The sequence below is a fragment of the Cibotium barometz genome, chromosome 42 (assembly GCF_041138505.1).
Source record: "Cibotium barometz isolate CiBa-2024 chromosome 42, ASM4113850v1, whole genome shotgun sequence".
In the NCBI taxonomy this organism is placed as follows: Eukaryota; Viridiplantae; Streptophyta; class Polypodiopsida; order Cyatheales; family Cibotiaceae; genus Cibotium; species Cibotium barometz.
The window spans coordinates 28420810-28436318 of NC_141087.1; the positions used below are offsets into that span (position 1 = coordinate 28420810).

Genomic DNA, 15509 nt, shown 5'->3' on the forward strand with positions numbered 1-15509 from the left:
GTGCTTCCTAATTTTAGCCCACCAAGAGCACCGCCTATCATAAGGTCGTTTCCCACTAGTAGCCATACACACTGTTGTAATGAAAAAAAAACTTCAAACCTCAAGCACCTACTCCCAAAAAAAAACCATGCATGTACTAGCCTAGCCTACTACAAAGCCATCCACTCTGTACACCTGCCAGGGCATTCAGGGTAAAGCTTTTTTGCATGCTATGCATCCCATATGTACACATGCCCAAAACACTTCACAAAATTTTGCGACATACTTTGACCAACCCCTAGCCTGCTGAATCATTTATGATCAACAGCAAAAAGCATACGACCACGTTTCCCTCTGTCAATCCTTTGAGCATCATACAAGGTAACCAAAACATCTCTATTCCATGTGTTCGAAGAAACATTGTCAATTTCCCAAGACGTAGTTTGCCATTTCACATCCCACAACATAAGATAAGAACCTTAGGAAACAAAGCTCTTGACATACATAGCATCCTGCCTCATTTCAATTCCATAATCACTGATGTGGTCAACGCTATTATTAGAAAACCAGTGAAGCAACTCCTGCTGAGGGTAATAACTGATAAAAGTTTCATCAAGAAAGACCTGATGTGCACATCCCAAAGAACAAAACTCTATAACCTGTTGTCCCATAGCACTTTCTTGTCCATCAACATAAGAAACATTACCATCAAAGCCATCCACTACAGGCAAAACATACTCCCCTTCAAAAGGCACCATTGCCAAAGCATCCACCTCAGTTTTTGTGTGTTCACCTTTATCAAGGCCAATAAGAAATTCATCCATCACAGCATCCATAGTCTCATCCATAGCATCAACATCATTCATAGTCTTCTGGTGTCGCTCCTCCCTCATAGTATCAATTCTGCTCGTGGCTTTCTTAACATTAATGCACATCTGATCATCCAACTCCAACTCGGGTTCATCGTCCTGCAGACTTTCTATATCCCACTCATCCCACAAAGGTACATCATCCAAAGACTCAAAAGCATACTCTTCCACATCACATGCATACATCTGCTCATGATTCACTTGTATCTCAATCATAGCATCCAAAGGAAGTACATAAGGATCTTGAAGGAAATCTGCCTCAAAAAACATATACTCTTCAAGGGCATCCTCTGTTATAAAATCAGTCTCGCTACTTCCTCGCATTCTTCCTGTATGGCCTCCTCTTGTTGGGCAACCTTATCACCAAGCACTTCCTCATCAATAACCAAGGTAGCCATCTCTGCATCTTCCTCACTGGATGAAGTGTCCTCTGTTCCCTCACTAGTAGTGGTACTACTAGTCGTGTCATCAACACTCGAATCTGCTTCATCCTCCTCTTCATCATCAACGGGCTTTTGATTATCCATATTAAATTGCTTTTTGTCCCCTCGCCTGTCATATAGAGTAATGACCCCTTTCCTCCAATCTTGAATAGCTTTCACCACTCTCAGCCATGGTCTTCCCAAAATGATGGAAAATGCACCCATTCCTGCCGACATAACATGACAGTCCACAAGCACCTTTACATCAAAAGCCTGCAGTTCTAATCCCTTGATCACACCTAAGCATTTGACCTTCTGGTGATTGGCCAACCAAATACGGAAACCATACGCTTCAGTAATATGAAGACCCAACCTCTCCACAGTTGTTAGTGTGATTACGCAAATTTGTGCACCACCATCTATGAATGCTTCTCCCAGATTCTTCCCTTTGTGCCATACATCCTCCACAGGACATATATCAAGCAATTCCTCAACAGATAAAACAGTCACTGTCCCTCTGGCAGGTTCTTTCTCTCTCGGGTTCACGAGTCTTTTCCACTGACGTTTCAATTTGGGAGCTAATTCTATCAGTTGCCCAAAAGTAATATTAGCTTTCCTTCCAGCCATGTCCTCCTGCAAATTGTAGCTATCCTGCCCAACCCCTAGTGGAAACTCAGTCACTTGAAACTTCCTACGAGGCTTTCGCTTCCGCTTGACCTTTACATCCCCTCCTTCCTTCGCTTTACCTTTCTTCTTGCAAGGCCCTGCAGCATCCCTGCCTTTCCTTTCCTGTGGCGTCCGTTTCCCCAAAGGCATTACATCAGCTTCCGTCTCCTTCGTCTTCTCAAGGGTGACCACATTCACCACCTTAGTTTTACCCTTCTCCTCATTTGTCAACCCACTGGTCCCTGCTTCACCTTTAATTTCAATTCCATAATCATTTGCCCTATTAGGAATCTAAGAGAGTAAGGGATACATATCACCCCCCATTCGCGGCGGCTTATCACAGTCAGACTTATATGCCCCAATTCACCACAATTCCAACATGTAGGAATAAACCGTCTACCCTGCCAAAACCACGGCCACTTCCATAGCCTGTCTGACCTTCAACCCCTTCCTGAATATAACCTCTGCCTCGGCCACGTCCACCTCTACCTGTGTTCCCTATCATTTTCAAACTCAGATTCTTCATGCAATCCACTATTTGCCTCATGTCCTGTTGAAGCCCTTCATCAGAAGCTGTAACAGCTGTGGGTGCCATCTTTGTCCCCTGTGGTGTAGCATTATTCATTTGAGCTTCTGTTGGTTGCACTCTTTCCAGCACGGTTCTCATCGGTACCGCTTCTACCCTTCTAATTTCAGGCCTCACAACCACTGGAACCATCCCCAGCTGGTTCATCCGTTGCAACTTCCAATCCTTTGATTTGGCAATCTCCACAACATCCTCATAAGATTTGGGCATTTTTAGTTCAACCTTCCAACGAATGCCCCCCTTCTCCCGCAACAAAACGATCCTTCTTTATCATATCCGGATGCACTTGATCCTCTCCCAAAGCCCTACACAAAGTCTCCCACAGCAAGGAGAATTTCTTTACATAATCATCAATTGGCTCCAATTCACCGTGTGTCAACCCTTGCACTTCATGCCAGACTCTATCTGGATCCTCAACCTTCTTGAACCTGTTCAAAAGTGCAGTCTTCAATCCATCCTCGGTCATTGGAATGCGTGGCTCAGCATCCCTTAACGACTCTTCAAAAGTTCTGAACCATGTCCTCGCATCTCCCTTCAAACATATACTCAGCAACCGCAATACCTGTGCCGGCTCGTTGATGTGGTTGCTTATGCACGCAACCTCCATCCTTTCAAGAAAATCTGCTATATCTTCATTAGGACCACCAAAAAACTATAGATACGACATCATGTTAATCCCCAAGCTTCACCTCAAATCCCAAGAAAAACAAGAAAAACACCTTTCCTGAAACCTTCAACTCCTAGGGCATACACCCTTGTAGGCAAAGAAAAATACTTGGCTCTCCTCAGTGGAGGGCACCAAAAAGCTGTGGAGTGGAAAAAAAACAAGGAAAGAGGCCTCTATAGCTTTCCACTCCCCCAACCTTGGAATCACTAGCACAAAACAGGGACACCATAATCAAAGTAAACACCCAACAAACACATATGCTCTCACTGTGTGCATGACGAGGTAATCGAAGGCTGGCACAAGGTGCGCTGTGAGTGTAATCCCGTGGACTACACCACCAAACACGTCAATCACGCCTTCTCCTTCAAATCAACACACACAGGATACAAACACACAAACCATAGCCAAATACATCACCTATATCATCCATCTTTGAATTCCCAACCAACACTTCCATACAAGCTTCTTCCGACACACACAAGCTTTTGCTTCACACCATCTCACATACATGACACCTTCAAATCAACACACAAGATGTATACTCACAAGGCCGTCCCCCATTCATCTTGGCAACATATACCTGGGCCATGGCTGAGAGCAACAGCCCAACAAAACAACACATCTCTGCTCGCTACTACGAGCTGCACCCCAACAAGGTAAACATCTCTTGCGCTACCAGCAGTTGCGCAAACACAACGAACTCAGGGGCCGGCACAGCAACCCAAAGAAGCAATACGCACACACTCTGTGCTCAGAGGCGGCAACTCAACAAAGTAACACACAAAAAGTTCTCTGCTCTCTCAGACACCAGCCGCGCAGCAGCAATATTGCCATCGCCATCACTCTGAGAAAGCCCACCACTACTGTAGCGATCACGTATATGAGCTGCGATGGCCACTAGCACTTGACGGCTTTTGAAAACAGCACCACACTTGGCATACACAATCACTAAGAGCAGCGCCCTGCAGAACTTCTCCTCTCTCTCTGCGCTTCCATTTTTTGATGATCGTGCACGCTCGTCCTTTTACCAGCCGGCCTGAGCAACCACGTGCTTCCTAATTTTAGCCCACCAAGAGCACCGCCTATCAGAAGGTCGTTTCCCACTAGTAGCCATACACACTGCTGTAATGAAAAAAAAACTTCAAACCTCAAGCACCTGCTCCCAGAAAAAAACCATGCATGTACTAGCCTACTACAAAGCCATCCACTCTGTACACCTGCCAGGGCATTCAGGTCAAAGCTTTTTTGCATGCTATGCATCCCATATGTACACAAGCCCAATGATATTATAGATATCTTCGCTGAAGATATTATAGATAACATTCAACAAGATAAAGGGTCTCCAATGACCAAAAGAATTACAAGTCAATTGCTTAGGGACTAGCTTGATAATATAATTTTTTAATTCCCTTCCTCAAATCCCCCTCCCTAAAATCCTTGGCACCAATCCTAGTAACTTGATTCTCAAGTTTGTCCCAAAACTCAAAAGAACTCCACTAATAGCCCATCCCATCCTGGGGTTTTATCCTTTCTCATGCAACTAGACATACTTCTTATTCAATAGGTATTTCAACCCACCTAGCTTGGTCAAAGGAAACCATTTGGTTTACACCTTCTAACGTTATAGGTTTAGCCTCAAACCTAGTGTCTGAGGTGTCTTCATGCATACTCAAATTATTACCCAAATAGCTTACCTTTTTCTCTCTCGAGAAAAAGATCCTTCTATTAGTTATTGAGAAAATAGCCAAAATGTTTAAGTACAAATCCGTCACTAAAGGGAAAATGCAAGTCAAGATGAACAAAGGCCCAAGGATGCCCTTCTCCTCTAGGTAGCTCTAGGAGGAGAGAACACTTTACAAAATTTTACCTAACACCGCCACTACGGCTGTGAAAGAGCCTCCTCTGAACTCTCAAGCTCATCAATCTCCTTGAGAGAACTCATGAGAGCATAATTCACTATGTGATGAGATGTGGAAGCCCAAGATGAACGGCAAGGACCAAGGGTGGTGGTAGAGATGTAGTTATGGAGCTGTGCATCAGTGAGACCAGAATCTCTAAAGAGTTGCTAAACCCACTGAGGTAGGCCAGCCTTCCTCTCGAAGCATGAAGAAGAAGAAGATCCAGCTACAATAGAGGACTCATTCGATGCTACTAGAAGTGGTGATGAGGTAAGCACTGGTGAGGGTAAACCCCCGGAGTCAAAGCAAGACTCGTAGGAGGGACTGGGAGCTGCAAAAGCTGATGCAACGGGAACGGGTGACTGTAAAGAAGCAACTGACACCAAGGTTGCAGTAGGGGGAGGAGGAGGAGCTGGACGTGGAAGAGGTAAAAGATCACTAGCATCTGCAGGGAATGGATCACTAGCATCTGCAGGGAATGGATCATCCAGAAAGTCGAAAGATGCATCAGGTGGAGAGGAATCAATGCCAAACAAGCTCTCATCAAATCGAGCATCACAAGAAATGATGATGTCATCAACCTTCGGATCCTAGAAGCGGTACCCTTTGGATCTCAAACTGTAGCCTGTGAAGATCATCCTCTTTGACTTCAAGGCGAGAGTAGTCCTTTCCTTATCTGGGACATGCCCATAAGCAACATAGCCGAAAAACAAAGGTGAGATACAAAAGGCTTGTGTCTTGTAAAGGCCTCCTCCAGAGTCATCCCCTCAATCGCTTTTGTGAGAGCGATTAACGAGATAAACTGAGGTAGCCACAGCTTCACCCCAGAAAGCAGGAGAGGGAGACCTGCATGATGCAACAAAGCACGAGCCATCTCTTTGACGGTCCGATTCTTTCGTTCCACAACTCCATTCTGCTGAGGAGTGTAAGGAATTGTAGTCTGTCGGTGAATGCCCTTCAAAGCAAGAAAGTCATCAAATGGTACAAACTCACCACCATTATCAGTCTGGAGGAATGAAACTCTACCCCCATACTGATTTTCCACCATCGCGATCCAAGTCCTGAAACTAGCAAAAGCATCTGACTTGCGAGCCAGAAAACATACCCAAACTTTGCAAGTGAAATCATCCACAAGAAGAAGAAAATATCGAGCCCCGCCATGAGACTCAACCTCCATAGGTCCTGCAAGATCTGCATGTATAAGCTTCAGTCTTCGGGTTGCTCGATGAGTGGCCTCCTGTGGAAATGCATCTCGATGATGCTTGCCCCCATCATGCAAGATGAGAAGATGTGTGAGAGACCTGAGATGAGGTAGTCCGTTGACAACCTGCTTAGAATGGAACTTATGTAAGGTAGCAATGGGTACATGACCGAAGCAAGGATGCCACAAACAAGTATCTGCCTCAAAAACCAAAGCCAACATGGGTGAGAAAAGCTAATGAATATGGAAATCAGTATGAGGGATCTAGGAAGAAAAATTAGTGATCTTGTAGAGACCCCCATCATAGACTCCATTGGCAACAACCGAGAGAGTCTTCCTGTCGATTACTTCGATGACCTTATCATCAAAGTACACATCAAGTCCCTTCTGAGAAGCTTTGTATATTGAAAACAGATTTTTGGAATTCGTGGTACATGCAGAACATCATGTAAGGTGGCAGAGAAACCCAAAGAAACATTACCAACACCGGTGACAAGAAGCGAAGAGTTGTCGCCGATACGAACTGAAGAAGAAATAGTCTGGTAATCCTCCAAGATATGGGCCTGATTGGTCATGTGGGCAAAACACCACTATCACCAAACCGCTTCAGGTGTGACACTAACCTCTTCAGGAGAAGTCATATCTATGATCACGAGGAATGAATCCTTTGAAGAAGTGGATGAATCTGTGACTGCCATGTATGCAACTTTGGCAGATCCCTCCTCTAAAACTTTGCCTTTATCTTTGGTGTTGTCCTTGTTAGATGCTTTAGAAGCATCTTGGGCTTTATACTTGGCTTATACTGCTCGAGAATCATCACGACGAGCAAAGCAACAAGCCTCAATATGACCTGTCCTACCACAATAATCACATTCATTGCTTTTGTCCTTGGATTCCTTAGAATCCTGTTTACCCTTGCCTTTGACTTTGTTTTTGTTGTTGTTGTTGTTGTTGTTGTTGTTGTTGTTGTTGTTGTTGTTGTTGTTGTTGTTGTTCCCTTTTCCGCCTTTGCCTTTGCCCTTGTCAGAGGCAACAAAAGCAGACTCTGACTTGCCTTTTCTACGAAGCATGCACTTGTCGTGGAGATAACTCACAACTTCCTCAAAAGGGGGGAGAGGATCACGGAAATAAATATTATCCTTGAAAGAGTCAAAGGAAGCAAGCAACTTACCAAGAAGTTTATGAATGGGATTGTTGATGGTGCTCCCGTACTCCTCAAGTTGCAGCTTGATACGAGAAAACTCTCCAATCTTCTCAATCAGGTTATCTGACTCAGTGATGATAAGCTTCTCCAAATCTAACTCCAATTTGGCCATCTTCACTGTCGAAACTCTCCCATACCTCCTCTAGATCTCTGTCCACATCTAATGAGCATTACTCCAAGAGGAGACAAACTGTGCCTGTATGGATGGAGTCATGCAATGGATGATGATAAGACGAGCCCGAGCATCCAATATGCTTCTCAAAGCACGGTCCACCAAGTGAGGTGTGGAGATAGCAGCCATCCACACACCGGCTCCTTCCAGCAACAATTGAGTGTAGAAAGACAAAGTATGATAGTTGGTTGTGGTAAGCTTCATGGAGTCACTGACTTGGGAAGGATTGTAGGATGGTATGTGGGTAGGAGTGGGAGTAAGACCTGGATGAGAGAAACTCGGAGAGGAAAGATTGGGAATAGGAACCACCTGTGGAGCGGCGGGAGCAGGGGATCCAGGCTGTGATGGTGCTGGAGAATCAACAAGAGAAGGAGCAACAATAGAGAAACCTCGTGAAGCCATGTCCTCTGACAAGAAACCTTCTCTAAAGAAAGGGGCTGAATAAAATCAGCAAGTCCTCCTCTCACGCTGTGCACAGCAAGAAGAAAGGGAGAGAGGGTGGGAAACTGAGAGGAGAGGAAGAACATCTCTCCAAGATGTAGTTCCCTGTCCTCGGTACCTAGAAGAGGGCTTCAGCAATCAGAAAAATCAGCAATCTTTGCTGAAAAATCAGAAATACAACAATCCCAAGTGTCAGATGAAGAAAACACAACACTCTTGAGGAAGCCTCTGCTCCTGAAAGAAACGCAGCACCTTCTACGCTGAAATCTGCAGAAAACGCAGCAAACTGTCGAAGCCTCTGCTTCAAAACAGAAAACGTAGCTTTCTTTTGCTCACAGGTCAGCGTTTTTCTCTGATACCATGAAAGAAAGTGAAGCAAATATAAAACACAGATGTAGGCCCAAGTACAAGACCTATAAATGCTGAAAACTTATGTTTATTGCTGAAATCTGAGCACGAGGGAAGCCCGTAGGTGCTGTACAATGGTGAGAAGCAGTAGCAGCTGCTAATGACCTCAACTGAATGCTGAAAAATGAGATGAGCTAGGGGAAAGGGAGCCAGCCCTTATATATATCCCCACAGGATGCTGGTCAACTAGCTGTAGCAGGCCGACAGCATGGCAATAGCATAAAATGCTACAAAAAATGCCTTAAAATACCCAAAAAAATGGTAGAAAATTTCTAAATAATCTCTGCTAAGATATGCCAATGCAAGGCCTCATAAATGGCCAATACAAGCATGAAAAAAGGTGATGTAGACCCTCTAGAGATGATATAATCCAACAAGAGAGAGAGAGAGAGAGAGAGAGAGAGAGAGAGAGAGCTGAGTATTCACTATATTCTTATAATACAAAAAGGTACATCAGATCTTGCACCCATAGGCTACCTTCCTTGAAAAGGTGTAAATCCAATATCTAATGCCTAGTCTAGTAATCCAATCCTGGCTGGATTGAATGATCAAAAGCGATGGGCAGTATAGGCTTGGAATAACTTGATGGACTGGCCGAATGCTAGTAGGCCAGGTCCTGGACAAGAATCCACCTTTTGTGCTGCAGCAGCCGACAAGTTTTTCTACTCTCTCATATGCTGACCAACAGCAATCCAAAGTCCTCCATCAAACATTCCTTGCCAAATCAGCGACACTTGCTCAAACATCTGGTTCTGATCAATCTTTGTCTTGTTGCCTCTTTAGGAATCAAGACTAGCCTAGGATTAGCCAATGCATGTCTTGCACATGACAAATGGGGATAACAAACCGTAGATAACATGATTCTAATAGTGAATCTTGTCAATAGTACCATCGCAAAGCTCATGCAACTTCTCCCATGGGTCTTTTGTGGATCAAAACATTTTACATGAGTTTCTACCATTCTTTTGTGGTGATTAACTTTGCTTACTAGCCTAAATCTTCAAAGTGCATTCTTGGAAGAGCCTACATAGAAAAAGCTAGATAGATCCATGGGAAGAAACTAGAAACTAGCCCCTCAGAGCAATTTCCCACCTATAGATCAACATTTGGCTTTGATACCATGAAAGAAAGAGCAAACACAAGTTCTATGCAAAAGCACAAACTGTAGAAGGTGAGAATAATTGATTATTGCTGAAAATGAGCACAAGGGAAAGCCCGTAGGTGCTTACAAGCATAAGAAACTTTGATACCATGAAAGAAAGAGCAAACATAGGTTGTAGGCAAAAGCACAAACTATAGAAGGCTGAGAACAGTTGATTATTGCTGAAAATGAGCACGAGGGAAGCCCGTAGGTGCTTACAAGCATAAGAGACAGTCGCAATAGCCAATGATCTACAACAAATATGCAAGAATGAGATGAAAAATCAAGAGAAGGGTGAGTTCCCTATATATCCCTCATATGAGCTGGTAGGCCAATTGTAGCAGGCCGACAACAGTCATGGAGCATAAATATGCCTAAAATAGCCTTAAAAAGGCTCATAAAATGCTAGAAAAATCCTAAATAATGTCTGCTAAATATGCTAATGCAGGGCCTCATAAAAATGACCAGTACAAGCATGAAAAGGTACATGTAGACCGTCTACAGATGATATATATTCCAACAGAACTTTGTTGTGCATTCATTGGACTAATGTTTTGCCAACTAATGCAAGATGCTATTTGGTATGACGGTTGAGTTGTGTTGGGGTTGTTACAATAGAGCTTGTTGCACTTTGTGTTTGGATGTCCTATTGGGATTCAGCTCTTGGACAAAAGTTGGATTGACGGTACGCAATTGGATCTTTGTAGCAAGGTCTACAAGAGGAGTCTAACACTAGCCTAGGTAGAGGCAATAGACTTCAATAGACGCTACAGACAGACGTCTAGATCCGAGGATTCGCTTACATAGACTTATCTCCTTATGTATTTACGAGAATGTGAATCGAACAAAAGGGGGAAAATATGTTACATCCCGACAAGCCTAGGTATAGGGCTAGGGGCGTGTGCTAACCAAGATTAGGGTTAGGGTTGACCAAGGATTAGGGTTAAGGCTTAACTAGGGCATGGGGCCCCGGAAGGTTCACACGTGGACTAAGGGCTCTAGCAAGAAGACACAGCCTCTTTCAAAAATCTCAAAGAATTTGAGGAGGAAGTCCCTAGGACTGCCAATGTCCTGCTGCTCTTGGAGTGCCCTCAACCTCTCGCATATGGATCTTATGACCAAGCCGCGTGGTGCAAGCAAAAAAAGGGAGTACCAAGAGTCTCCTCCCTATCATCTAGATCATGCCATGCAAAGGAGAATCTTTGCATCGCTTAAGATAAGCACAATTTCATCAAAATATAAGCACTTGGCCTACACATTTGCAATCAACCATTTCGAGGATCTCTAAAGATTCTCAAACTTTACCAACTAGTATTATCACCTTGAATTTATGGGTCACACTAGCAATCTACGTAATCAACAATGTTTCCTCTAGCTTGGAGTTAGTTCTAGGTATGAGATTACATCTAATCTTTCATGTATCTCGACTAAAAGAGGTGCTAAAACCTTATGAAAGTTTGATATATGCTCAAGCACCCGATCACTTAGAGGATCTAGCCGTTTACGTAGAAGCAATTCTATGTTTTCCAAGAAAGATTTCACAAAAATTAATCTCTACCAAAGCTATTTATACAAGATGAATGATGAATTTCTATCAAAGGAGGATTCCCTAGAACAACCAAACCTAGAGTAAACCTATGCTCATCCCAACATCACACCTAGATTGGTGGATCCCTGTGGTATGGGACACCCAAGTTGCAATCGAAGATAGAGCAATGCTCATCTAGCCTAAGGCTCAAAAGAAAATCCATAGACTTGGATCTATGGCTAGGTGATGAGCTCCTAGCTCATCCTTTATTGGTCCTTGCTAACCCTTGGTTTGATTCGTAGGTTTGAGCTACAAGGATTTGGTTTGGGTTGGTTTGGGTCTACACACACTAACAAAATTCCCTTGGGTTCCTAATTCAAATCCCTCTTGCAATGTCCCCTCAATTTGATTTTTTACACACGACTTCCCGAATTTCAAAAGCACTTAAGAGTTCTATTGCATTCACATAGAGCTTTTGCACATTTGAAGGTAGTTTCTCATACAATATTTTCTCTTTTTAAGTCTTGGCAATTTCTTTCATGCTTTCAATAATTTCAACTATTGTGCCCCAGTCCATGCAACCTTAGTTGAAGAGATTTGGTGAAAGGGCCAAAAATGGACAAACAAGATTTCTTTGGCAAGAAACATTAAAATCACATATTTATGGGTTCATGCTCCAATGTGCTAAAAATATTTTGGAACTTTAATTCAAAACCAAGTCTGCTAGCACAACATAGAGTGCAGCTTGTGAAGAATTCTATGACAATAAGAAGAAGATGGCAAGCACACCGCATTGAGCCCGTGCACAATCCAAGGCCAAGTCAAATCCATCATTATAATTTATCTCATTGATGAGCTTTGACAGAAAAGCTTGGAGAACCTAGCAACACATTTGAATTGATGAATAGAGAGGAAACTTGATGCATCCAAAAAAAAAGGGGGATGAAGAAGGGAGGAGAGGGCGTCCTAGATATAACAAATTTTCTATCTAAATGAAGGTTAGAATCTACACACAATAACAAAATTCCCTTGGGTTCCTATTTCAAATCCCTACTACATTATTCTCAAATTGCACAATGTCCCCCGATTCGATTTTTTGCACACTTCCCGAATTTCAAAAGCACTTAAGAGTTCTATTGTTGCATTCACATAGTGCTTTTGCACATTTGAAAGTAGTTTCTCATACAATATTTTCTCTTTTTTATGTCTTGACGATTTCTTTCATGGTTTCAATAAATTCAACTATTGTGCCCCAACCCATGCAACCTTTGTTGAAGAGATTTAGTGAAAAGGCCAAAAATGGACAAACAAGATTTCTCTAGCAAGAAACACTAAAATCACATGAGGCTTTTGCCAAACTACAAGAATATTTATGGGTCATGCTCCAATGTATTTTGGAACTTTAATTCAAGACCAATTCTGCTGGCACAACATAGAGTGCAGCTTGTGAAGAATTCTATGACAATAAGAAGAAGATGGCAAGCACACCACATTGAATCCGTGCACAATGCAAGGCAGCCAAAGCAAATAGTCAAAGCCATTATTACAATTGATCTCATTGATGAGCTTTGATGGAAAAGGCTTGAAGAACCTAGCAACGCATCTGCATTGCTGAAGAGAGAGGAAACTCGATGCATCCACAAAAAAAGGGGGAGGAAGAAGGGAGGGGAGGAGGTCCCAGTATGACGAATTTTTTTATCTAAATGAAGGTTAGAATCTATCAAAAAAGGGGGAGGAAGAAGGGAGGGGAGGGGATCATAGATTTGACAAATTTACTAAGACATGGCAAACTGGGACGGCGGGAAGGGGATGTTTGTGTGCGTTCGTGCGTGCGTGTGTGTGTGTGTGTGTGTGTGTGTGTGTGTGTGTGTGTGTGTGTGTGTGTGTGTTGTATTTCCGGGAGGGGAGGGGACAGACGGGGGGTGGATATATCAGACATGGCAATGTTAACCCTAACAGGAAAACGGGCCGAACTTACTTGAAATTGAGTGATGCATTTGTTGGTCTCATAACTAAGGGTGCGGCCCTCACTGGAAATCACGTCTGCAGGCGCTCCTGGCTCCACAAAATGGTGGTAGTCCCCGGGCAGAGCAAACGCAGGCCTTGAAGAGGTGAAGGGGTTGAAGGAGCTCGGAGAGGGGAACTGCTGCAAACCCTGCTTGTTAACAGGTGTGGAAACGCCCCTCCTCGCAGGCATAGACTTGCTAGCTAGCGAGTGCAAACCCGCGCTGCTGTCCCCTGTCGCGATGTCTACCATCGCTCAGACCAAATCCTGACCCTAATCGCATAATCCAGATCTGCTGCAGAAAAACCTGTGTTAGGGCTAAAGGCCAGGGCCAGTTTCGTCTTCTGTACAGGTAAGAGTTAGGGTAATGGGGGGGGGGATCAGGGGGGAGCTACGGCCGAAACCCTAATTTAGCTCAGGGAAGTGAGGGTTTGGGGCATGATGGCGATGATGGTGTGCAGAAGAGCTGATGATGGTGATGGGGGGGGCAAGGCAAGGCAAGGCAAGGCATATGGAGATGGAGATGGGGTTTTTTTGAGGGTAAGGGATAAAAGTTAAAGGCCTGTATGTTTTGAATGCAGAACGCGCGCCTCTTCTTCTCGGCGCGCGAACGGCCTATATTTATTATTAGCCTATTCACTATCTTATGCCCACCAAGGCCCCAAAAATAAATAAATAAAATCAACCCAATAAAATAGTTTTTAAAATTCCATTAAAATTTTAAAATAAAATGCCATAAAAACCCCCACCCTAGTACACGGACTTCCTTGAAATAATTAAAATAAAGTATCATTAAAAAATAATTTAAATAAAGTACCATTAAAAACCTCACACTAGTACCCAAACAAAAACAACCAGGTGAAGTGGAGTGGTTAAAGTGGACGATGTCCCAGCCGGTGGTGCGGGTTCGATTCGCGCTCTCTACGGTGCTGCGCGTCCTTGTAACTGGAGTCCGATGGTATATAAACCGGTGTTTCTCGCCAAATTTTTTTTTTAAAAAAACAACCAGGTGAATGAAACCACTAAATCTCCGCTCTTTAACCACTCCACTACAGCTGTGTTCACGCAAATGGTGCAGGTTCACTCCTTGTTCTCTACAGTGTTGCACGTCCATTTAACTGGAGAGTAGTGGTATATAAAAACCAATAATTAAAACCAAAGAAACCCTTAAATATTTAATGAAAAACCAAGGCATGAACCTTACTCAAATATTCAAGAAAAGCCACTATATCTTTGATGAAAAAAAAGGAGGCTTTTTTGCACAAATTTATTAACATTTTCCACAATTTCAATCTAGGTTTATTAGCACTACCTTGAAGCCACTAATCTTTAATATAAAAACTAATATAGTTCATGCAAAGGTTTCCTAAGGTTTTCAAGACTTGAGATCAAAGTGTGCTTTAGCAATACTCAAAAGGGAAGGCTATTGTGAGTTTGTTTGATACATGTTTATCAAAATCTTTTGGTAATGTTCTTTTGGTAGTGGTTTATGAGCAAATGCACTTGCACCTTTATTGGTAGCACTTGCGTGCAATTCTTTTTCTCCTCTCACAATCACCAATTACAGTGGTGGCACCTAACCTTGAATTACTTTTAGGCCTCTCATAGGATTGTTTCAAATCGTATATTAAGTGCTTTCTTTTTTGTAGCTCCTATAGAGCTTCTTCACTTTGTACTACCCGTTAGAAATTCATCTTTAGAAATTCACCTTTAAATGCTTTTAAAGGTGTAGGGACTATTTGGATGTGTAGAGGACCTAAAAGGCCTTTTGGAAGACGGTATATGACAAGGAGGGAATCTATGGCTATTAATTAAAGAGAATTGCATCTACGACAACATTTTGATGGCATGATTGCTCTTTGTAGTCTAGGACACCCAAGAGATAAAGTGTGAGTCATAAGAAATATAATAAGTACACTTTCAAAGAGTTGACAAAATTTATTCTACATTTTGCCTTAGGTGTCAACAAACTTTGGAAACATTCACACACAAAGCTTGGGCTTGACATATGCATATTCATAGATCATTACCTCTAGTGTTGTTTAAATATGCCTTGAAGTCTCAAAAATGTAGTATTTTGGAGTTTTTTATAGAAGATATTAGAAAGTTTGTTTTTATTAATTTAATCATAAACATATTTACACACGTAAAAATATTAAATCATACTATCTTTCATACAATTACAAACATATTTAACACACACAAACATATTAAATCATACTATCTTTGATACAATTGTAAACATATTTTACACATGTAAAAATATTAAATCTATATTATTTTTCATACAATTTGTGGAAGACATTGGTAGATTTTGGTTGA

General features: G+C 42.6%; 1 protein-coding gene across 1 annotated transcript in view; it reads right to left on the bottom strand.

Moving 5' to 3' along the window:
- LOC147614347 (transcription factor E2FB-like) overlaps positions 1 to 13781 on the bottom strand; it is a 66428-nt gene extending 52647 nt beyond the window's left edge. The window contains exon 1 of the mRNA XM_086780899.1: positions 13161 to 13781. Within this exon, the coding sequence (XP_086637025.1) occupies positions 13161 to 13439 (279 nt within the window). The 5' untranslated portion in view covers positions 13440 to 13781. The remainder of the gene's footprint in view (positions 1 to 13160) is intronic.
- Positions 13782 to 15509: the final 1728 nt, after the last annotated feature.